Below are 25,764 nucleotides of genomic sequence, written 5' to 3' on the forward strand. Positions count from 1 at the left end.
TCCTCGCACATGGTTCAGGACCAGAGGAGAGAAATCCTTGCAGACTGTTGCTCCTAAGCTTTGGAACGATCTTTCTCTCTCTCTGTGTTTGATGATCTACTGACTCCTTCAAGAAACATCTTAAGACGTTTTTATTTGTTCAGGCTTTTCCTTGATTTTCTGGAACTCCTGTTATGTTATCAGTTTTATCTTGACCTTTAAAGTATAAACTTTATTGAGTATTGTTTTGATTGTTTAAGCGCTTTGTGACCCTGGTCTGGAAAAGCGCTATATAAATAAAAATTACTTACTTACTTACTTAACTAACAGTATATCTTTTCCAGTGATAATGTGTCAGTTATTGATCCAGAATCACCAGAATCATATAATAATGTTACTATGTTTGTGGAAGGATGAAAACTGTATTTTTCTTCCAAGTAATGTTATCAATCCTTTTCTCGGGAAACTAAAAAACTTCCCTATAAAATACTATAAAATACCTGACTATCTCAAAAACAGACGATTCTGCAGGTACACATATAACTCCCGAGCGTCGGGGGAATTCCAGTATGAAGGTGTTCGACTGCTGGCGAGGGAAGTTAAGCACGTGACCATGTCCAGCCAATGGCGGGCGGATCTCGCCAAGTCCCGCCTCCTCCGGGCCACACCGGGCGGCGTCTGGCTGGCGAGTGTCAGGTGTCTTCTGGTTTACCTGAGAAGAGGTTCCAAGGAAGTACGCACAGGTAAGACATGCCTTAAAACACGATGATTAAGTTTCTAAAAACACGTCAATTATTCATTGGCGAAAATAAACGGGAGTTATTTATCAGTAGAAAGCGCCGAATATCGTTTGTAGCCTTGTTACAGATGTTTATTATTCGAATAGGATATGCGGTATTATATCTCCGATTTTCTCCGTAATATGCCGAGTTTAAACGAGCTCAACTCTTCCGGAATCGTTAACCCAGTACGTTAATGAATCATAAGTTACAAAACTATATCTTACACGCCTGTTTGTTCGCTTGGCTGATGAAATAGTGACAGTTTTTTTCTTTACTCTTAAGTTTGTCCATCAGTATCAAGTGTATTTCGATTCATTTCAATTCATTGCCACTTCTTCTTACTGTCTCACTGCACCTTGTGTCAGACAGACTGCCGGGGTCAAAGGTTAGTAGGCTAACTGTATGAAAAGTGACAAGCTCTAACCCAACTTATGAAACGACTCTAAAAAGTTATTTCATTTACAAGAAATACATGAACATAGTAGATACACATAGAACATAATATGTGGAATATATTGTAAGATGACATGCCTCAGCTTATGTACATGAAAGAGTTGTTAAAAACTGCTGACGTATGATAAGATAAGATGATCTTATAATTCTCTCCTACGATAAAATTCCCTTTTTTTATTGAATTATTTTCTTACACTGCACCTTTCGGAGCATATAGTCCAAACATAATGTTTCAAAAAATGTGTCTGTTGCCAGTTGTTTGTCGTGCTATGTTGTTTAGAATTCTTTGGGAGAAATATTAATTTAAATACACAAAAAGTGAGTCTCGGGTTCAGTGGCTTCTCTACTTTAGATCTGAGTCATCATTGCTGGTTTTGTGGTTAAACCTGATACACGTTCAGGTGTTTACACATCACAGCAGATCAATAGACGACGACAACCAGTTTACCCGAAGGTATCTTAATCCACATCACAATGAAGTTTCAACAGTTACTCACAGAAAGGTAGATACATGAGCTAAAGACTATAAAACCAGGGCTACAGAGAAAATCATTTTATTTGATGATTTTTAGTAGTATAAGTGTACTGATGTAAACACCTGTGCTCTCCACAACAAGAAAGCTGCTTTAACGACAACAGGGCATCAGTCTTCCAGATCTATGGTCCACCTCAGGGCGTCTTCCATCCTGCTTCGTGATGTTGCTTGTGTTTTGTATTGTTTGTTGTGCTGTTGTATTGCTGTCATTCTGAGCTGTGCTAAAGGGCGCAGTCTAAAAATGCCTGTTTTTTTTCTTCACCTTCCCTCATCTGTTTTTTCCTGCTTTTCTTTCTTTCCAAGATTTCACCAAAGATGGCTGCCATGGTGATTACTGATTTTTTTTTAAAATATATAACGCAAAACAAAAATAATTTTGATAATACAGTGTGTGAATAATAGAATTGAGCAAATTTGGCAACTTTACTCAACTATGGGGGTAAAATCCAACAAGGCTGCATAAGTTAAGGACAAACTTTTTTATTTCAATATTCTTTTTCTTTCAATTATCTTAAAATGCATTTTTTTCAAATTGCTTGTATTGATGTAAATAATAAACATGAACACAAAAAGGGAGACGCATATACATCCGACACAGCAACATGAAATATTAAGAAGAAAAATAAAAATGTTCATAAAGCTCATTTCCAGCGGCTTACTATTTACCAAAGGTAAGTAAGTAAGGAGTAAGGTAAAACTTTATTGATCATTAAATTAAATTGTTTTTTTTCCAATAGCCAGCAATTTTTCATAAACAATACAAAGTAATAAATAAAAATAAAATAAGAAGAAGAACATAAAGACAAAGAACAAGATGACACAATCTAAGTCTAAAGATAAAAACAAAGAACATAGGTCAAAGAAAAACAACAAAGACAAAGGATACCAAGATTAACATGGAACAGAACAGATACTCTCGATCCACTCCTGATGAAAGCATGTATTTTTCTTTTTTGTCATGAATTCCATTAATGGTACCGTACAGTCTACACGTTCAGTGATAGAGGACTCGTATTAGTTCCTATTCCTTTGATTTCAAATGTTATTTCCAAATGTTTTAACCAAAATATATGTTAAACTTGATAGCACAATTAGCAGAATTGTGATTTATTCTGCACTGCAAATCATTTTATGTTGTTAAGTACTACTGTATATCCCTTAAAGGTCAACATGCCTAGTTAGCTTGTCATAACTTCTCTCCAGAAATGAGCCTGTTTCCTTCGTGTCCTACAGTCATAATACTTATAATAATATTACATTGCTCTTATATAGTACTTTTGGACAATAAAAGTCATGGAAGCCATTATTAATTTTTTTTTTTTTGGCAAATAGCTTTATTTTGGACTCACCCAAAAACTCCACCCATCATTCAAGCCTTTGCTTCTACGGCTTAACCAATTTGCGACTCCATCGTGACGTGGGAATATATCGAAACAAGTTGTTTTCAAAATTCTCGCCACACCTGACAGAGTTATATTTTATCATACAAGACCTGCGTAAAATACGTACTCGTCACTTTGACGCAATGACATACAGTAAAATGTACTGATGTGTAACTATTTGAGACCATTTTCTTTACCCTAAAAAACATTAATTAAAAGAATTTAACGGCATTAATGCCGTCTGATCATTCTCTACTCCAGGAGTGGCACGTTTTATTTGATTTTACAGGGATTTCCTTTAAGTATCACACAAGAACTGTGGATAAAACATGAAAATGTTATACAAAGTACAAATGAAAATAAGGAAAAAGATAATTAGAGTTAAAAGTAAATTGTCAATTAACTGTCAACATGATCAGTTTAATAGTTTAACTCTGACCTGTCCGTGTTGTCTTGACCCTTTAAGCATATATTTTATTGAGTAGTTTTCATTGTTTAAGCCCTTTGTGACCCTGGTCTGAAAAAAGCGCTCTACAAATATAAATTACTTACTTACTTACTCAGGAAGACTGCATCAATACAGACAAAGGGCTGAGTAGCGGTAATAATACAAACATCTGGAGCAGAGTTGGTGCTTGAAACTTGCTTAAATATTTTACAAAACAATGTGTATTTGATACTTTGATCTGATGCAGTGCTGCTACTTCTAGCTACATAGCAACACCAATAATTATGTCTGAGACAGGACATTTACTGGGAAGTGATGTAGTTTGTAGGGAATTACTATAATGTCTAGTGTGTCTTCAAAGTAATAAAGTGGTTCAGATGACACAATAACAAAGTAAATGTGCTTTTTAATCCAGAGATGTAAAACAAGAAGAGCTTACTAAGTGTTATAAAGCTTAAGTCAATTAAAGGAATCAAGTTAATGCAGCAGTCCGACAACAGCTCACCATGGCGTCATTTAGTACTGTCTAGAACCATTTCGTAAACATCCTCTCTCTGTTGTAATACAGATCAAGTTTGGGCCTGTTGGACTACAAGCTTCGTAAAGTACAGTTTCTGTCCTTGTGTATTGTGTCATGCTCAAGTATGTTCTGTCGAGCCCCACTCATCCTTCACAGAGGATGTTGCAAACTCTTTGCCTGGAGCTTTTTAAAGGCAAATAAGAACATTTTATTGGAATCTCAATATGACCAACATTTCAGTATCAATACCCAACAACTAACAGTAACTAACAGCGATACAAATGGAAGTTTAAAAATCCGGTTTGTGTTATTCAATTTTCCCTATCCCCCAGACTTCCTCAAACGATTTTTGATGTCACTACTGTAGATCTTGGTGGTGTGGATCAGCGAGGATTGCTCACTTTTGTTGTTCAGCTTAATGATTTATTCATGTGTCCACTTATCTCAACCTAAAGAATGCCTAATAACAATGGGGCTTCCTCGGTCACCCATCCTGGGTGGGTCCCACCTCTCACCTCTGCTACCGTGATTGTCACGGAACCTTGTCCAGGTGGATTGGTGTCGTCTGCTAATAGATCTAGTCACGTCACAAGATTTAACACCACTAACTTTCGTAAGCATCTAGAGAAGCATCACGACAAAAATATTAACAGAGAAAAAAGAAAGACAAAATGTAGTTAATTTTGCTGTTCTGTAGAGACGAGAGAAACTTTCAGTTGACTGCGTAAAAGTCAACAATAACAAAAGTTCTTGTCAACGTTTCGTTAAATTGAAACCTCACAAACTTCAGGACGATCAATGATGACAGAAAACTACATTTAACAAGTTCAGTTGCAGAAATTATTTTTAAATTGAAGAGCAAATTTTTGCCTGGTATGGACATCTGTCTCTACCTCCTGGGTATTTCTGTCCTGGTTGCACCTTTTTGAAGTTCTGACAATTGACTCACCAGTCTCTGTGGCATATTGATTTAAGCATTCAGCCTCCTCATTCAAAATGGGCTCCTTCATCTTGCCCATCTCGTGATTCTTTAGAATCATCTAAAAAAATCACTGTTGCTCATTGGTCTCAGTGATGCAGTGGGTATGGATTCTATCACTGCATTTATATTGGCTAGAATATCTGGAGGTACTTCACTTATCTCTGCTAGTTGGTGTTGACAGGCGCTCATCTTAGCCTTTATATTTTCTCCAAAAGGGGGCTGGACGTTCTAGCATGGTATCTGATCACTGGTAGGGCATAGTTAATAATTGCCCTGACCTTGTTTCTGCCGTTGAGTTGACTCTTAAGGACCTGCCTTTCTCACCTGAGGTAACTAGAAGTTGCCACTTTTTAGTAACCCTAAAAAGTATGTGCGTGGGATGTACTTTACATCAACTAAATGATCCTTGCATTCGCATTGGATATGATCTCCGGAGGTACTTCACTACTTGCTGTCGGGGTTCACAGGTGCTCATATTAGCCAATGCTGGTGTGAGGGAACCAAACTTAATCCTTTTAGAAGAATTCCAACAGAGCCATGTTTGCATCTTGTGTACATTGCCTTCTCTATCTTGTTCCTCTAGTCCATTATGCCTCACCGCTGGTTCCTCAGAATTTGACGAAGACCCAGATTACCTGGGCGACCTCTCAGAGGACCCACACTGGAAGTGTGGAAGATGTAATTTGACTCACCTAATGCCCTTAGAATGCCCACTACGCTATTCAGCTATCAGAAACCGCACATTTACAAACCAGGAAACTTGGGAAAGCTCAGAGGTTTGTTTGTGACTATTTGTTTTGACATGTTCCTTGTGCTTGTGCAACAACAGGAGTCCACTACGACAAAGATGGAAAGCGGTCCTTTCAACCGGCGGGGCTGGGCGACACAGTCTTTACGCGTCACTGCCAAAGAGATTTCACTGGTGGGCGTCAAAGGAAGAAGCAATGCCATTGCCGAGCGCTTCTCCAAGTGAGTCGCATGAATGTCTCTCCAACTTGGTTGAAAGTGAACAAATCAAACTGTACCTTCAAGGGAATATAAGTCTGCTAGGAAAGCACCTAGAGAGTGGACTCCTCTGCCAAGGAGCTAATTTGACAGCTTACCGGTTAAACCAGAGCAGGAAATGATATATGTTGGAGAATCAAAGCTAAAAGTCTTAGTTTAAAACTTTCATACAACTGTTGAATATTGAAGAAAGAGGAACTAAAGATAAATTTAATCAGAAAAAGAAGACCATATTTGGGTCATCAAGATGAACAAATTAACGATTTCAAACTTGAGTCTACAGACCAACAAAAACCTGTTGTAATAAATTCATTAAATTGGATCATTTGTGGAAGGAAAGACGACACAGTTAAAGTTCACAAACTCAACCAGAACCAGCACTGCATATGTAATCATAAATCGTACAATAATAATGGTACAAACTAAAGTTTCAGCTCTAACAAGAGACGTTTCGGCCCTTTCCAGGTACCAGAAGGCTGCAGAGGACTCGAGTGCAGAAAAGAAAAAAGGAGTAAGTACTTTCTTAAAGTCGCTTGAAAGTTACAGGAATGTTTAAAAATGATTAAAAAAAAAAAAATCTTCGTCATAAAAGTCATATTTTCAATTGTTAAGTTAGAGCTCTTTCTTTGTGCCAGCCTCGCCTTTATGAATGGATAGATGTTTACAGGCTGCTTAATACATCTGTCCTCTAACAGGCTTGCTACTCTAAATTTGTCAAATTGATACAACGGAAACCATGAGAGGCTTTTACGCACACACACCAACGCACACGCACACACGCACACACCCACACACACCCACACACACGCACACACAAATCAATGTATTTTCCGGTATGAAGAAATAATAAATATTCATAAAAATAAAGAGAGTTTGCAACAAAGCTATATGAGTTGAATCAGAAATAAACAGTAAAAAATATAGAATGTTTAGTATTGACATGTATTTGTACTTGATCAGTTTTATAGATACACATCAATAGTTGAAGGGCTGCGTTCTGACTCGAGTCCACTTTTATTTGTTCTTAAAGAAGTTTGTATTTACTGTATGTTATTTGATAATTGACTGAATTCATTGGCTATCATATCCTGACCTACTCTTGTACAATGTGTGGTTGATGGATGTTGCTACTTTAATTCTTCTAGCAGGGCTCAAGAGGAAGCATTGGTTATTTCTTGTCATTCATTTGTAATTCTCTCAACACTGTTACACATATTTATGATGTATCACTTCTTGTCTGAAGCGGTGTCTCACATGAAGGTATCCAACACGGTCATGTTTGTCAAAATTACAGTTATTTTGCTAATTCTTATTTATTCTTATTAAACTGATTAAAGGTTTACAGTCCTTCATACTCAATAACACGCACGTCTCGCCCGTGCTAAGGACACACTGTCTGGATAAAATGTTTTGTCCTGGGACCTCATTGGTCACTTGTTGCTGTAATCCTCCTTGAGTGTAATCTCCCTGCAATTGTCTGTGCGGCCCCGACACAAGGAAATCTCCTTTGTCTCTGGTAAGACTACTAAAGTTACCCTGAGGGGAATTAGGTGGATAACTGATCGGCTCATATCATGAAGACTCTGAAGGTAAAGTTTGTGTCTGCACTCTGCAAAGAGTGTTTGCTTCATCATGTGTTATTTGCAAGAGGCAGAAGGGCGGAAAGCTTGTTCTGTCATTGTTTAATGTTCCCACGATTGATGACAGACAGCCTTTATTGTGATGCCAGCTGAGGTGTGAGAGGTGAGTCAAAGAAATCTGAAACATCTACAGGCCTCCACGGGGTATCTTCAAAAAGTCTTGTATTTATGACTTGAAAATGTAATATAAATGAATAATATGCTTGACCTACATTTTATTTTCCATAATGGTAGTTTATCTGAGCAGCATAGTGGCATTAATGAATAGAACACGTGACACTTGTATGGTCCTTTCTCTTACAATGATAATCTTCAGTATCATATTTTGTTTGCTCTCACAATGAACCTTAAGAAAACGTCTGTATGACAGTATGCAGTGAAATTGAATGGGTGTGCATGTCTGACCAGCAGCACGGTTTCAAGTCATTTCTAAATGTGATTGATTTAAAATGTGTGTACTTGCTGGTCACAAGCAGTCCAACTTTGCCAACAGATGGTATTTGGGTGATTAACAAGAAAAATACAATTCATTACAAAGATTAACTTTCATGTTTCTTAAATCAACTCAATTAATCTAATTATTAAAATTATTATTTTGATGCTACATTTCGGTTTTTGTAAAAATTACATTTTTTTTTATGTACAGATCATGTCTGCAGTTCTACATGCCACACTTTAATGTCTAAATGTTCTTTCTGCTACAGAAACACTGTTTATTTTCAAGTGGAACTAGGCGATATCACTAAAACCCATGCCTAATGTCTTATTGGCACCATTAAAAAATTAAAAACTCACTGTTTGTTTAAAATCACGTGGTGTCAGCCTGTGGGAAATTTTGACATCTTTCAAACCAGATGTTTTTTGTTTATTTCCTGACTTATCTCTCTTTCTAAATGTGAGTTCTTCTCCTAGAGCAGGTCAGAATTCTCGTTGCAGAGTTTTGTATTAACTGCAGGCATGACTGCACCTTCCTGTTATGGTTTTACTATTTATTTCCCTACTTGTTTCTGTGAAAAACCTTGAAAGTGGTGCTTGAATTTCAAGATCTTATTATTATTTTGACACAGTCTTGCTAACCTTTTAGCCTAAGCAATTTGTTAAACCACCAATAAGTCTACGTGACTTTCAGTGAGATCATAAGGTTGACATATAGTCAACAAACAGTTAATTTCTTCAACATGTACCATTTCCTGCTCTGGTTTATGGGTATTCTGGCTTTGTCCTGATGTTAAAGGGGTTGGACTAACGAGTCGCTTTAGTCTGGCCGTGAACATCTGGGAGAACTTTCTCTCCCTCAGTGGCTGTCAGGACAAGCCTGCTGAGGAGGACACACAAGTGGACTCGCTTCTCTTGGTGCGTTGGATTAATTCCGGTATTTCCTTTCATTCACAGAGGTGACATTCTTTTGTCTCTTTTTTTGCTCCAATACAATCATGTCTGTGTTCAATTCTTGCTACAAAAGCTGTCATTGTGTCACAGAGTTTTGTTCACCCTTGGACTGTTGTCATTTTGGCTTGTTTCTTTTTCTGTATGTGAAGAAAATAGGCCAGAGTTGTTGATGTGAACACATTATATGATGGGTTTATTTTTCAGATTTCTATTTAGATCATAACTTTTCTTGAAGCTTCACTAAATTGTCACTTTGTTCACTGAAACTGTTTAACTGACATGTCCAGATCCCCTTTTAATTTGTCATTCCTCTTTTTTGTGTGAATTAAGGAAGTGTTTTCTGTACACACGGCAGTCATAATGGTCGTTCTATTGTTCTGTTCTTGTCATGAATGGTCAAGAGGAACGTCCTCTGGGTCTCTAGAAGTGATGAGGTTGTTGGAATGTTGCATAAATATCTGCCTGCAGGCTCAAACTGGGCAGCGGCCACAATCACAACCAGCTTTAAACAGCTGTTAAGATCATCTCGGCCAAGACTAGACTCGTTCAAATCTTCCAGCTCTGTGCTGTCTTTACGAGTTATGGTTTAAACAAAGTAAGAAGTGAAGATCAATTTTTCCTTTTTAAAATACAAAAATTTGGAATATTCATAGACTTTGAAGACTTCCCCTTGGCCTTCCTGTGCCGAGTAGTCGCTCCAAAAATTTAAAATAAATGCATAAAAATGTGTTACTGGATGCTTAATCCGCCTCTAAGTACTCTTTACTGCAACTGTACCTGAAATATTGTCTCCGTTAAATCTGAGATGATTTTAACACAATCATAAAAATGCAATTTTCCAATAACAAACTGCTGTTCTGACAGTATCTGCTACTTTAGAAAAATACAACAACCTCTAAGGACAGTAGAGAAGTTACAAAATTGCAAAAAAGTACATATAATGCCAAGATTTTACCTGTGGAAAAAGATGTTCCTTTATTTGGCTGCAGAGCTAAATTAGTTCATCACCCCTGAGTTAGAGAAAAATGGCAGTAATGTAAATTTGGTTAAAATATTAAGTGAAAATGTGAACGATCTGAAAAAAGTCAAGATAAAAATGGTACACAAATGTTAAGAATATGTGGAGAATAGTGTTATGGTAAAGCTGTAGAAGACAGCAATGTTCCAGGAGTGTTTACATGAGTTTAAATGACAGTTTGAGCAGATCTTACACATTCAAGATGTCTCTTTCTTGCTTTACACAATCTGAATGTTGATCTACTTGGTTGTTTCTGGCTATTAAATCGTTAATACGTCCAGAGTTGTTGAGCAAGACTGTGATCTTGAAATCGTGCTGTGACTCACCAGAAGTAAGTGAAGTGAAAGATATAAGGCGTGGTGGGATGTGGTCAGCTTTTCAGATGTGAGTTCTGAACCAGCTGAAGCTTTGTTGTTTTAATCGGAACCTGTGGTAACTGTGGCACCGTCTGAGATGAACGTGTGAACAAGATGACTATTGGTCACTGGTCTATGAGCGCAGCAGCTTACATCATGCCTATCTCAAATCATAGAGCAGGCCACATAAAATGACTTGTCGGGTCTTATTTGGCCCCGGGATTTTACAGTAAACCAAGTTTACACAAGTGTATAGCTTTTCATGATTTCTTGTCTTTCTGTCCAACAGTCCTTTGAGGGACCTGCAGCCCTCATGAAGTCCAACAACTTAAGTGCTCTGAAGAAGCGCTGGGAGCAGGCAGGAACCCCTGAGCAAGGCAAGCCAGTCGTGCTCCCGTCTCCTGCCTACTCTAGGGGTCGGGGTCCACCTCCGGCCTTGGCCAGACATGTGTCCAACAGTGAGCATCCCTTGCCAATAAAGAGTCCAGGTCTGCCCCCCGTCAAGGAGGTTCCTGCTCAGACCAACGGCGTCCAGCAGCACTCTGCAGACCGAGAGGTGCTGAGTCAGAGAAATAGCCTGGAAAAGCCGGAAAAGCAAGGTCCACTGAGTCCAAGCGCATCCTATGAAAAACCCAAAGTTCCTATGAACAACCTGAGGATGAGGTTTGAGAGTACGGAGGAAGAAACCGGAAGGGTGAGAACATGTTTTTTTGGGCACACATAAACGGGCTCCACCAATAATGGTTAGAATATATAAATGTAATATTCCCCGTCCCTCATACTTATTTATAAGCTCTCAAGTGTTTCATTTAAAAGTCCAGAAGTCTGAGTTAAGGAAAACATGGTTCTACCATCTTACAAAAATAGAGATACACGTGAATGTAGTGAAATGTTTCATGGTGGAAACTTTGATAAGCTAACACTTGGATGTGGTTCCATGAATGGATTCTGGTCCTCGGACTCTCCCTCCTGTCTGAACCACGCGCCTCTCTCTTCTCTCTCCTACTGCAACTCAGGAATGTTCCCACATTCCTCACTTTCATTCTTCAGACCACCTTTATCTCTTCACCCCTCTTTGTTTCTCACTCTGACAAGCTCCAAAATTACATGAAAAAAAGGAGGATCTCACTTTGGAAATGCCCAATTCTTGGACAGAAAATGAGGAGAGAAAAATCATCTTCTTTTTAGTCGGTTTCGTTAGACAGTTGGAGTATGACTTTTAGCAGCTGTTGTGCAGTAGAGTGATACTTGAGCTGTTTTTTAGTGATGAGGGCTTGTTGTGAACTGCACACACAGATTCCTGCGGTCATGTTGATCTGCATTGATAAATGATGGATCATTTCCTGTTGAATAACCTTGTCTGAGATCAAACGGTAAACTTGAGTGTTTAGTGAAGACGTGGGGGATTAAGTAATAAAATAGTTAATGTGTAGCTCAGAGACTGTCCCTAGTAGTGTTCAATTATTGTTTGACCTAGAGAAGAATGCTTGGTGAATGAGTGCAGACACGCAGATCAAAGCAAGTGTCCAAGAACGACACGGAAATAAACTCTAAACGATGGAACAATCCTGAGCTAGAGATTCTAATAAAGTAGAAAAATTCAATTAATCTCGGGTATTGCTTTAGTTCAGCAGACCATAAGTCATTTACACTTCACGCTCGCCCAGTCTGGCAGAACGCTAATGTTAAATATAGAGTATTGTGCGATAGAATGACAGGAAAGCAGTAAAAAGTGAGTAAGCGCCGATAATACTGAGCTTACGATAATAATCTTCACGGTCATCTCTCCAGGCTGGCCGGGCGATAACTCGCAGCACTTCCTCTGACGACACGGAGCCACCACATGGTAATAAACTCACACACTCGCGTAAAAACGACAAACCTAAACTGAAAACCTTCTCTTCAGGTCCTGCAGTGTCCGGCAGGGCTCTGGACAAAATGTTGCTGAAGGATAAGATGGCAAAGTACCAGGCGGCCGTTTCCAAACAAGCAACTACCCAAGCTGTGAGTCTTTCTTCATATGTTGAACTTGAGAGCAGCAGACAATCGGTCTATCGGTCAGGAGTAAGATTGACGTTTGAATGGCGAATGGATCCATTATGTCAGAGGTGGAGGGCGAGGTGACTGTGAATGTGTTTATCTTCACATGTTGTATTGTATACGTTTCAGTTTTTTAATCATAGTGCTAAATGTGGACAAAACTGAAACTCTGGTTATTGCTCCTGATGATAAGGTTCCAGGGTTGAGTCAGTACTTGGGTGACTTAGGTCAGTCTGTCAAACTGAGCCTGAGAAACCTGGGTGTTCTATTTGACAAGGACATGTCTCTAGTTCAACACTGAAGGAAACTGAACAGAAACTGTTTCTTGAACTGAGAAAAATCTCTAAACTTAGGAAAATTATGTCACAACATGATCTGGAGCTTGTAATCCATGCGTTTGTGTCTTCTCGTTAAGACTATTGTAACAGTTTATTTCCATGTCTAAACAAGAAGGAGCTGTCTATCCTGCAGTTGATACCAAACTCTGCAGCAAGAATTTTTACCCGCTGTAGTAGAAGAACTCACATTCCCCAGATCCTTTAAACTCTTCACTGGCTGCCAGTTTCTTTCAGGATCCATTTTAAAATTACTTTCAGATCTATTCATGTTCAGACTCCTCCTTACATCAGTGATCTGATCCAGCCTTACACCCCAGCTCGGGCTCTGAGGCCTTCCAGGCTGTTGCTCCTAAACTTTGGAATGATCTTCCTCTCCCTCTGTATTTGATGGATCTACTGACTCCTTCAAGAAACATCTTAAGACATTCTCATTTGTGCAGACTTTCCCCTGATTTTCTAGGACTCCTGTGTTCGTCTTGTGTCTTTGCCTTTGAAGTATATATTTTATCTCTGATGGACACTGGACGTGTATTGGTTTTGATTGTTAAAGCGCTTTGTGACCCTGACCTAGAAAGGCACTTTACAAATAAATTTTACTTACTTACTTTTTTCTCAGCAGGTTGTGACTCCAGACATGGCACCGACCAAAGCAAGCCGTCCTGCGAGCCTTAATCACACCCCTCCAGCCAACTCTACCAGTGAGTAATTAAACGTTACATTAAATGGTCTGACGCAGTTTCAAAGTGTAGGCGTGTGGTGTTCATTCATGTATATATCTTTAATAATTGTTTTACACCACATTCCCATCAAAACAAACCTAATAAAAGCTGAATTTGTGCAAACTCTGCGTATATGCAGTCATGTGAAAGGGATTAGAGGAGTCGGGGATTAGCAGTGACTCCTCTGTGTAGCATGTGACTAATAAGCAGAAATTAAAACATGCCTAAAAGCACTGTGTTCGTCAATACAATATCATTATCTAAGTGTTTGATGTCAATGAAGGATTCTCTCTGACGGCTTGAAATAAATAATTTGAGGCTAAAAGAAGCCTTTAATGTTTATTAACTGGACAGTGAATACAGTTTCAAGACATTCAACGATTTGTCATTCCATTAATGGCAAAACTAGAATTTGAGCTGCAGCAGAATAACTGAAGTTTTGTTTTTCATGTTTCAGGCGATGGTGCTGAGCGGCCCAAAGCTTCCCGCGTGAGTTAACACGGAGTCGGCTTTCTTCATCCACGTTCAGGACTAACACATTTTTTCTGTCATTCTCAGATTTTCTGTCCCCCGGTGAAGGAGTCGTGCGTGGGCTGTAAGAAGACGGTTTATCCCCTGGAGAGGCTGGTGGCCCTCAAGCAGATCTACCACAAGAGCTGCTTCCGCTGCGTCCACTGCAGCACCAAGTTAAGGTTGGTTGAGTTTCCAATTGAAACACGCTCATGACGACATATTTGGCTGAGCTTTAATTCTAGCTCCGCAGCGCACGTCATCATTAGCAAACACATATTTACTCTAACTGCCATTTGAACGAGGCCACTGTCAACAGTGGTGTGATGGTAAATATTGCTCCACCTTGTGCACATTCTGGTAAAATAATTATTAGATAATGTGACACGGATGTCATCAATCCCAGAAGTCTTCACCTCCAAGGGACTCGTTGTATAAACATAGCAGGGCATGATAATAGCTGGCTGGAGGAGGAGTGAAGACCATTATTATTTCATAATGGACTGCGCTCTCGTAACCTCTGGTGCCCAGATTTCAGACGGGGGAGAACTTTATAAAGTAATAAGTTCAAAACATGGTCATAATGAAAAACCTACTGCATCTTGGAGAGGAAGACTTCAACATTTAACATTGCTGAATGAAAATATGACTTAAGCTATGCACTATTTAAAATATTTAACATATTAGCACTTTTGTTAACTTATTTGTATTTATACTTTATATACATTAATTATTATATGCAATATTTATGTTATTTATTATTCTGTTTATACTATATTGCGCTATTTTTAACTTATTCATATTTATATTAATATTTTTTATATTCATCTCACTGCTGTGTTTTCAGTGCAATGTCAATAAAAGAAAGTCCAAAATCTAAAACATTTGAAACGTGTGAATCAGGAGAGTTGGATTTCACAATAGTTGACCTTTAGTGTTTTAAGCAGAAACTATTTTAGTTTCCTGGATGTAACTCCAGTTCTATTAGTACAAGCCCTGGATTCAAATTAACGACAACAACATTCACTTTCAAGTGATGTAATTGTCTATAATTGTTTTACCTGTCCAGCGTTACTCACTGAGGGATTTTCAACGCGCCAATGTCAAAGTGCAGGATGTGTTATAACCAAAATAGCAAAAGGAGGCGCTGTTGCCTCATTTTACTTAATAAATTTGTTTAATAATAGCACATATCAGTTTATTTTCAATGTTTATTTTTATTCATCACAATGAGGGGATGAAGAGAAAAATGAAAAGATGAGTTAAAGAGAGAAAACAAAAATGTTGATGATGGATACATATAACTTTATTGATCCCTCTGGAGGTCTCCTTCGGGAAATTGTTTTTCCAATTAGCACACAGCAACACGGATGATGGATTTAAAAATAAAAATAAGAACAAGAACAAAGTTTCTATAAAAGGAAAGTACAAGATGACACAATCTTAAGTCTAAACTCCTGTGTTGTTCTCAGTATTATCTTGATCTTTAAAGTGTATATACTTTTTTACTTTTTTTTACTATTTTGTTTGTTTAAGCGCTTTGTGACCCTGGTCTGGAAAAGCGCTATATAAATAAATATTACTTACTTACTTACTTAAAGATAAAGAACATAGATCACAATATGTAATCATTTTCCCACCCCAACACACCACAGCATAGAACAGGACACACATTTAAGAATGGAGGTTTTCTATCAAAACGACATAAAGAACAAACATCATAGATCAGTTAGTTCACCCCCCCTTTTTAATCATGATGATGGTGAGACACTGCGATTCACCTCAAGAACACACTCGAATTGTATTTTATATAATAAAAGAGTTAAAAGATTCCAAAGAAATGTCACTCAACTGTGTTGTTAGTTCCTTGAAATAAAGGATCCAAGACGATACTCTTAATGATTACATAATCTTATTTAGAGATTACTGTTCGGATACAAATTGTTTGCCTGCATAGTGTTCTACAGCGCCATCTGCTGGGGACACGGCGCCATCTTCTCCTAATGTAGAGACATTACTTATAATCAATACTAACGTTTTAAAACAAATAACGAATTAGTTAGCCGTTGGAAACATTAATTAATCCTCTTAAAATATTGTAACTTTTCGTCCTCCTCACAATGACCAGACGATTGTCTTGCACAGGTCGCTTCTTTTATTTGCAGTACTTTACAGAAAGGGTTATTGTTTTGGCCACAACCCACGCCGCTCGTTCTCAACACCAAATGTTGTAAGCAAACTCTCTTCAACAACACCTGCGCATGCGCACACACCCAACTTCTTAAAGTGCCCCGCAACATAACTTAACACAACAAGTCAGGATCGTTGCCCCCCCAACAGTTAGTTTCTCGACCCCGAGGAAACGATTAAGTCTCTAAAGCGAGGAGGCAGCTGACGATGCCTTCTAGGCCGCTTGGATCTGGCCGAGGGACTAGGAGTCTCAACAGTCTGGGGGTCCGAGCTGCTCTGGGTAACTGTTGGTTCACTCTGGGGCCCCCTATCCACAGCAGCAGGTAGTTTCACTGAACGTTCCCCCTGAAAGGAGGGCTGCAATTGTCCCCTGTACTGAGCCAGTCTGTCTCTGTGTAGGACCACCTTCCTGCCTTTAGGGGGTAACTGCACTCCATAAACTACCTCCCCAACCCTCTCTAAGACTCTGCAAGGACCAACCCAGTGACTGTCCAATTTGGGGCACCGACCCTTCTTTCTTCTGGGACTGAAAACCCACACAAGCTCGTCAGAACAGAAATGTCTCCCTTTAGTGGTCAGGTCATAGTTTGTCTTTTGGCGTATTCCTGCCTTCTTCAACTGGTTTCTTGCAAACGTAGGAGCCTTCTCCATACGGTCCTGCAGTTTCCGGGCGTAGTCAGGACCGGGTGCTGCAACTGGTGTCTCTGGTGGCACCCCGAATGCCAGTTCTGCCGGTGTCCTCAGCTCTCTACCCAGCATCAGCAGTGCCGGTGTGCAAGCTGTGGAATCCTGTACAGCAGAATGGTAGGCTAAGAGGACGAGAGGTAGGTGCACATCCCAGTCACGCTGATGCTCCGCAGTAAGAATGGCCAGCTGCTGAGCCAGAGTCCTGTTGAACCTTTCCACAAGGCCATCACTCTGGGGGTGCAGGGGCGTACTACGAGTTTTTTGTATCCCCAGGCGTTTGCACATGGCAGCAAATGCCCGGGAATCGAAATTTCTACCCTGATCACTGTGTAACGTGGCTGCAGTCCCAAATCGGCTAAACATGCCTTCTACCAAGGCGTAGGCCACTTGGTGAAATAGTCCATCGCTGCTAGGACATAGCGGTCGCCTCGTTCAGAGCGGGGAAAGGGGCCCATCACCACCGCAGAGGCCCATGGGCTATAGGTTCAATAATCCCAGCCTCCAGCATCTGCTCCAACTCCTTGTCAGGAGCTTCCTGGTGGGCCAAAGGAAGTCGCTGTGGTCGCACCTTGATTGGTCTTGCATCCCCTTTGTCGATATAGTGCTCTACCAAGTGCGTCAACCTGACCTCACAGTCATTTAGAGCAAAAATGTCTTTAAATTCCAACAGCACCTGCCACAGTCTATCCTGCTGAACTTAGACAAACCCTCGCAGTTCAATGCCCAGATTTACCTCACTGCTGTGATCCGCTCATCGTCCTTAAGATCGAATGGGGTTCTCATTTTAGCAGAAACGGCAGTGTTGGCTGTGTGTGGGTGGCTGTTCTCTGGGCTACTGTCTCCCCACTTACAGAGGCCCTTGGCCGTTTTCCTGCTGTGAAGCGAACCTGGGGCATTGTCTGAGCAGATGTCCAGGTTGTCCACACCCCCAGCAGTTCTGTAGCCGGCGGCGGGGACGCAGAGTAGAACCTCCAGCCTGCAGAGCCGCTGCTTGGATCACTTCCTGCTGCCATTCTCGGTCCTCCATCCCTCTGCCAGGCACTGCCAGCATTCTCAATGATGTTGACCCATTCTTCTCATCAAAATCTCTGCTTAGCATCTCTCTCTCCACAGCTAATTCCAGAGCTTCATTCAGCGTGGCAGGACGAGTGAGAAGCGTGTGGATCCGCAGTTCTTTAGGACTGAGAGCCTGCAGGAACTGATCTCCTGCAGGAACTGATCTCTTTCTGTACTGCTGGCGGCATGACATCATAGGCGTGCTTGCACAAGTACTCAATGTCACTTGCAAGGATGGGGAGGGGTTCACCAGGTCGTCTGCGTCTGTTATGAAACTCCGAACGCAGGAGGACTGACTGTCCATGTTGTCCAAACCGCCTCTGTAGCGCCCCCACTAGGGCCCAGTAGTCGCCTCTTTCCTCACGACTCAGCAGCAGCAGCTTCTTCTGAGAGTTGTAATACAGCGTCTCTTATCTGTCGAGCTTGGTTCCGTTGTCTCGCATCAACGTCCATCTCCTCTCTCTCACTCTTCACTTTCCTGTACATACTGGCGGCGTTCAATGTACGTTAGTGAAGTTCGTTGCTAATAGCCATTAGGTTCCCCTCAGGAGCAGGTTCGAATAAGTAGGTTCTGACACCAATGTAAGGTTTGGTCCTCCTCACAATGACCAGACGATTGTCCTTCACAGATCGCTTCTTTTATTTGCAGTACTTTACAGAAAGGGTTATTGTTTTGGCCACAACAACTGAACACAAGTCAGGATCGTTACAATATGTTTACTCATGAGGTATGCATGAGAATATGTTTTAACTTATCAAAATCACGTGACTCTTCTGTTTTCTGCCTCCAGTCTAGGGAACTATGCCTCCCTGCACGGCGGCGTCTACTGCAAACCTCACTTCAGTCAACTGTTCAAAGCCAAAGGGAATTACGACGAAGGCTTCGGTCATCGACCCCACAAGGAGCTGTGGGAGCCACGAGCTGACGGAGAGGACGGAGAGGACGGAGAGGAGGTGGTGAAGACCAGGTCCGAGCCAGAGAAACTGGCAGTTATGAAACAGCCCACCAATCTTCCCTCAACCAAAGCCCCCATCCCCTCTCAAGAACCCTCCACCCCAGTGAAGGTCACAGACATCACTGCCAAACTGGAGACCAGAGTGCAGGGGGAGAAGTCTTTGGAGAAACCTGACACTCGCAGACTGAGGGTGGCATGGCCTCCGACCTCCAATGACGAGAGGAGCCCTGCTCCGGGAGATCTGAGTCCGGTGGCAGAGAGTGTTCCCTCAGTCCGAGCCTGGAAGGCCAAGTGGCCCCCGGGGGACGAAGTCTTGCCGTCTTCCTTCCAGAGCCCAGACAGAGCAGAACTGAAAAGTCTGAGGAGAAGCTCCTCACTCAAGGAGCGCAGTCGACCATTCACCTTGATAGCTAGGCCGACCCCTGCTACAGGCCTGGGGGCCCGTGAGCCTCGTCGCCCTCTCAAGCTGGAGTGGAGAGCATCCGTGGATGAAGAACCAACCACAGAGGAGAAATCCACCAACGCTGATAAACAAACCAAAAGGAAGGAGCAAAGGAGCGAAGCCATTGTGGAAAACGTCTCTGCGTACAAAAAGGCGGTGGAAGAAGGTTCTCTCAGAAGCCCCTCCCCGGATATCTACAGCTCTCCTTCTCCTCCTCCGCAGCCGGAACAGAAGCGTGCCTCCCAAGACGTGGGCTTCTGGGAGCAAGACAAGGAAGGCAGCGATGCCGAGGGGATGAGCGCCGAGGACATCATCAAGAGGAACCGCTACTACGAGGACGACTCCGACTCCTAAACTGTCGTCCAACTCTTCTTTCACGCTACTTTGTAAACATAGATCCATATGTGCCGTTTGTTGCAATAGCTGCCTTCATTATTTAACCGTCGAACAAGAGTGGAGTGAAGGCCTTGTTCATTTCTGTTCTTCTCTCTATGTACTGGCCTGTAAATGATCATTCCGCCACCAGCAGGAAGTGTGCCCTGTGGTCAACATGTAAGGCACACCCCTGGTGTCCAAATAACAAGTTGAATAAACTGATTAATATTTTACAATTTGCTGATGAGTAGAGTTGTTCTTTACCTTCGCAAACATGTCCTCCCTTTTTTGAATGCAATTAGCAAACTTTGAGTGACTTTTATTAGCTTCATGTTGAATTTTGAAGTTTGAGTTTGTGCTTGTGCGCCACATGCAATGACATGGTAGGCGGTATTAGGCTCCCCGGGATCGACTTGCACATGTAAATGAGTGACTTTAACACAAACATGGGTTTCGAACACATCTTAAGACCACATGTAAAATAATCCACACAGAAATGTTCAAATATAAATCACCTTTATTAGTGTAAACTTTACATCTTATTGTACATTTTACAACCCAGACCTTAGGTTGACTCTAAATCACAAACTTTTTTGGCAAAGCTTGAAAATGTAATTGACGACAACAAAACATGGGAAGAGGGTACAGAATGGCTAAAGTAAAAAAGAAAAAAGCAGCATTGATCATTACAATTAGTCTTTAAACAGCTTTTGGATACATCTGGAAACTTCTCAACACCTTCACCGACCCTCCGAGTCCATGGCAAATCCCAGTGAGGCACTTTGGTCATGGGATGATTTATCATGCTCTTTAACACCACCCGATATTCTTATAGCAGGTTTATATTTGAGTGAAATTTTTGTGTCGGAAGCCCTCTAACTGCTTCGATATTAGTTTATCCTTGAGGCCCCGCCTCATCTCTGAGAAAGCTTAATGAACTCGCCACCCAGCTGGGTTCAGTCCACTTCCTATAAAGGAAACACCCGCCGCACTTCCTCCAACTGAAAACTCAGCAAGAAAGGCGGCTGCTGGGCAACGAGGTTAGAGGGATTCGCACCAATTAGTAGAACCTGAGATTATGAAGATAACTCAGGGGTTCTACTTCATATTGGTGCTACGCCCTCTAACCGCTTCGCTATTGATTTATACCCAAGTCGAAGCCCGACGGGATCAATGTACCCCCAGCTAGACGCCGCTCCTGACAGCAGCATTACTAGGGCCCCACCGGCCCAGGATCCAAATCAATCGGGGCCTCGGGGGAATGGAATCGCTCAAAAACAGTATGAGCTACTAATCCAGTTGCCATGTCGAGGAGATAGGCTCTAGCGAAGGCTGAGGTGGATGCCCAAGAGGCTTCCAAGACAACACCCTGCAAAAGAGCCACTGAAACTGCCACACCACGGGTGAAATGTGCCCCTAATTCGCTAGGAGCAGATCCACCCGCTGCCTGGTAGGCCTGGATAATGGCCGATCTCACCCAATGAGAGACCTCTAAGGGAAGACCGGCTCACCAGGCCAACATCTACCGTGACAAAGAATAGGGCATCAGAGCGGCCGAATGAGGTCAGGCGCCGCAAAACAAAACCCGCACAGGACACAGGTGAAGACGATCTTGACCCGGTTCCAAGTGTGGCGGCGGTTGGAAGGCCCGCAGTGTGAGAGTTGTTGCCCGGAAGGACCTGAACCTTCGGACGATGGAATGCTGGGATCGGACGCATTCCCCCTAGTGGGGGGCAATCAGAGGCCCTGTGGGAGAATCAAATGTCTATTTAAGGTTCTCCTTTTTGGCGTAGAGGTCCGCCACTGTGTGACCGAACCAAGACCACATCTTTGCAGCCACGACTCGGACAGACCCCATTCGTCCTGGACAGCCCCCTTTGACAGTCTGTCTGCTACTACATTCAGAGCACCCGGGACATGCTGAGCTCTGAGAGAGAGCAGGTGACGGTCTGCCCACAGCCAAATCTTCTTGCCACACTCAGATGGGCTGGGGATCTGACTCCACCCTGGCGATTCACGTAACCGGTGGAGCTGTCTGATAGCACTAGGACGTTGGACTGTGACAGTTGGGGAGAGAGAGGTGAAGCAGGACGTTGTGAATTGCTTTCAACACTAGCCAGTTGAAGTACACCGGTCTGTTACAGACACTGCTGACTTAAGTCTGACCTGAGGTGCCTCCCCAACCTGTCAGGGATGAGTCTGTGAACACGTGTGTAGTGTAATATATGACACAACCTAACGGAACTCTCCTTCTGAGGTTGGTTAGAGAGTTCCAAAAAACTTGATGTCCTGCAAAACCAAAGCGGCAAGGTTCACTTTTCGACCTCCGTCCCGCTTAAGGTCTAGCGTGAGACGACCAAACCATCTCTGGAGCTCCCTCATATGCAGCAAGCCCAGCCGCACTGCCGTGTGAGCTGCTGCCACGAGCCCCAGGAGGGACATAACAGCACCTGCTGCCGTCCTTCTTTCTTCATGACGGCAAGCTTCCAGCAACTTTGTTGTCAGTCGGAGAATGGGCTGGATATTCGGGTCCGTATCCTTCCTCCCTGTTCAGCAGTACCCCCAGGTAAACTAACTGCTGGACTGGAGTCAGAGCGCTCTTGCTGAGGTTCACCATGAACCCCAGGTTGGCAAATGTGCACTGGAACCCATGTGCTCTTATTGGTTCCAGTGCCGCCTCCACACACTTGGTGAAGGTCCTGGGTGCCAGAGAGTAGCCGAATAGCTACAGTAAATAGCTGACCCACTCCCTGTTCCGCCACTCCAGAGACAAACGCGGGGTTGACGGTCAACTGGAGCGCATAGCCCCGCCTGATTACTTCCCTCTGCAATCTGGAATGAAGTAAAACCAGGCGACTCCAAGCCGAATAATGTTCCGTCATGACGAACTTTGGGTTGTCCTCCGGCCCGCCCCCGGCATTGTCATAGGGTGGGCCGTTGACGAAAGGGCATCACAAGAGTCGCATCTCCATCTCCTGAACCAACAGCGCATGTACTAGAGCTGGATTCACTAGAACCCCCACTCTCATATATAAAAAACAGCTCTGTGGGAGAAACGCGCAAGCGCGCGTGAGAAACCTCAAATGCGTCTTGCATGTACCCTCTTCCCCCCGGAAGTCTCCCCAGCTCCCCGAGCACTCCTTGGTGTCATCGGAGCTGACAAAACCCGATATGTGGAGGGATGTGCTGGAGACTATACCAAGAGCTGATGTGAGTTCAGAACAGATCGCGCGCAAGTCTGCACCGCATCACTCACCGCATCCAGTACATTCTCAAGCTCTGCTGGCGGTCCTGACCTGCTCGCTTGTGAGATCCGACTGGCACACACCTCTCCAACTGCCTGACCAGCAGATCTTTCTCTATGCAACTCTCCTTCCTCCTCCCTCATATGCAGCAAGCCCAGCCGCACTGCCGTGTGAGCTGCTGCCACGAGCCCCAGGAGGGACATAACAGCGCCTGCTGCCGTCCTTCTGTCTTCATGACGGCGAGCTTCCAGCAACTGTGTTGTCAGTCGGAGAATGGGCTGGATACTCGTGTCTAGGAGGCACGCATATCCTTCCTCCCTGTTCAGCAATACCCCCAGGTAAACTAACTGCTGGACTGGAGTCAGAGCGCTCTTGCTGAGGGTTCACCATGAACCCCAGGTTGGAAAAATGGCTCAACATCTTCTGTGTGTGAGCCTGACTTTCTGCCTCTGACCTGGCAAGGATCAACAAGTCGCCAAATAGGTCTGATCCTCACCCCATTCGTCTCATTGGTTCCAGTGCCGCCTCCACACACTTGGTGAAGGTCCCGGGTGCCAGAGAGTAGCCGAACGGGAGTCGAGTGTATTGACACACTCGATCCTCGAGGGTTAGATGCAAGTACTTCTGATCTCTCGACTATCAGAACGTGAAAGTACGCGTCGGTCAGGTCGATAGATGTCATCCAATCTCCTGGACTTACATCTGTCAGCAGTCGTTTTACCGTCAACATACGACACGGGCGGGTGGCTATAAACCTGTTCAAAAAGCTGACACACTTGCTGTTCCGCCACTCCAGAGACAAATGCGGGGTTGACGGTCAACTGGAGCGCATAGCCCCGCCTGATTACTGCCGCCAAACGTGACACCATCCATGGTGCCTGGATTTTTTGACAACGCTGTGAGGGAAGGAACAACCTCCGGTTAACGCTGCAGGAGGGGCCATGTGGTTACAAGAGATACTTACCTGGATCGCTCTCGCATACCTCATGGCCGACTCCATGCAGCGTGCCAGTCGTCCTCCTCGTCGCGGTCTGTTCACGATAGAGGGACGACTCGGCTCGACTCATCAGGGCCCAACAACCTTTTTCTTGTCATCACGTTGGAACGTGAGCTTGTCGAGTGCACCGCACAGGACTGCCATGTTGTTTGTTTTTCTTAAACAACATTGCATTAACCTGTCTTGATCATAATCATGATCCCGTCACTGTCAAAAGCCGTGGGAAGTGCTCGGCAGGCCACATAATCAGTCATCGTGTGATTTGGGCCTAGGCTAACGAAGCAGACATGTGTGTCTCCCTCCTTCAGGGAGTCTTAGCACTTCATGCACAAACATTTGTTCAATTCAATATTTATCCACACTCTATTGGTGTCTAATTGATATTTACTGTAAGAAAATTTAAGTATAGAGTATATTATATAATCTTATTTAGAGATTACTGTTCGTATACAAATTGTTTGCCTGCATAGTGTTCTACAGCGCCATCTGCTGGGGACACGGCGCCACCTGCTCCTAATGTAGGGACATTACTAATCAATACTATAATAGAACGTTTTAAAAATTTTTTTATTAGTTTGCCTTTGGAAACATTTCTTAATCATCTTAAAACACCTTTACTCATGAGGTCTGCATGAGATTATGTTTAAACTTAGCAAAATCACGTGACTCTGTTTTCTGCCTCCAGTTTAGGGAACTATGCCTCCCTGCACGGCAGCGTCTACTGCAAACCTCACTTCAGTAAGCTGTTCAAAGCCAAAGGGAATTACGACGAAGGCTTCGGTCATCGACCCCACAAGGAGCTTTGGGAGCCACGAGCTGACGGAGAGGACGGAGAGGAGGTGGTGAAAACCAGGTCCAAGCCAGAGAAACTGGCAGTTATGAAACAGCCCACCAATCTTCCCTCAACCCAAGCCCCCGTCCCCTCTGAAGAACCTTCCAGCCCAGTGATGGTCACAGACATCACTGCCAAACTGGAGACCAGAGTGCAGGGCGAGAAGTCTTTGGAAAAACCTGAGACTCGTAGACTGAGGGTGGCATGGCCTCCGACCTCCAATGATGAGAGGCGCCCTGCTTCGGGAGATCTGAGTCCGGTGGCAGAGAGTGTTCCCTCAGTCCGAGCCTGGAAGGCCAAATGGCCCCCGGGGGACGAAGTCTTGCCATCTTCCTTCCAGAGCCCAGACAGAGCAGAAGTGAAAAGTCTGAGGAGAAGCTCCTCAGTCAAGGAGCGCAGTCGACCATTCACCTTGATAGCTAGGCCGACCCCTGCTACAGGCCTCCTACTACTACTACTACTACTACTACTACCTGCTACTGTTCCTGCTCCTGCTCCTGCCCGCGAGTCTCGTCGCCCTCTCAAGCTGGAGTGCAGAGCGTCCGTTGATGAAGCGCAAACCAAAGACGAGAAATCTACCAACGCTGATAAGCAAACCAAAAGGAAGGAGCAAAGGAGTGAAGCCATTGTGGAAAACGTCTCTGCGTACAAAAAGGTGGTGGAAGTAGGTTCTCTCAGAAGCCCCTCCACGGATATCTACAGCTACCCTTCTCCTCCGCAGCTGGAAAAGAAGCGTGCCTCCTAAGACGTGGGCTTCTGGGAGCAAGAAAAGGAAGGCAGCGATGAAGAGGGGATGAGCGCCGAGGACATCATCAAGAAGAACCGCTACTACGAGGACGACTCCGACTCCTATGTAAATGAGTGACTTTCAACAGAAACATGGGTTTC

The 25,764-nt window shown here is 43.2% G+C and overlaps 1 protein-coding gene across 5 annotated transcripts; it reads left to right on the top strand.

Annotated features, from left to right (window-relative positions):
- Positions 1 to 665: 665 nt before the first annotated feature.
- LOC148070447 (LIM domain and actin-binding protein 1-like) lies at positions 666 to 25,720 on the top strand. 5 transcript variants are annotated; one of them, XM_087800049.1, is made up of 10 exons: positions 666 to 722; positions 5,911 to 6,050; positions 6,552 to 6,597; positions 10,779 to 11,183; positions 12,281 to 12,335; positions 12,396 to 12,493; positions 13,484 to 13,565; positions 14,044 to 14,075; positions 14,145 to 14,278; positions 24,730 to 25,720. In XM_087800049.1, exons 2-10 carry the CDS (start codon positions 5,929 to 5,931, stop codon positions 25,619 to 25,621), a joined length of 1,866 nt encoding a protein of 621 aa, XP_087656175.1. In that variant the 5' UTR covers positions 666 to 722; positions 5,911 to 5,928; the 3' UTR covers positions 25,622 to 25,720. The 5 variants fall into 5 exon arrangements, with proteins under 5 accessions (XP_087656175.1, XP_087656172.1, XP_087656174.1 ...); XM_087800046.1 differs by lacking the exon at positions 24,730 to 25,720 and adding an exon at positions 18,821 to 20,038; XM_087800048.1 differs by lacking the exon at positions 24,730 to 25,720 and adding an exon at positions 18,821 to 20,038 and having other exon boundaries at positions 13,487 to 13,565.
- The last annotated feature ends 44 nt before the right edge of the window (positions 25,721 to 25,764 follow it).

This window comes from Callionymus lyra, chromosome 10 (assembly GCF_982586985.1).
Source record: "Callionymus lyra chromosome 10, fCalLyr1.hap1.1, whole genome shotgun sequence".
Taxonomy (NCBI): Eukaryota; Metazoa; Chordata; class Actinopteri; order Syngnathiformes; family Callionymidae; genus Callionymus; species Callionymus lyra.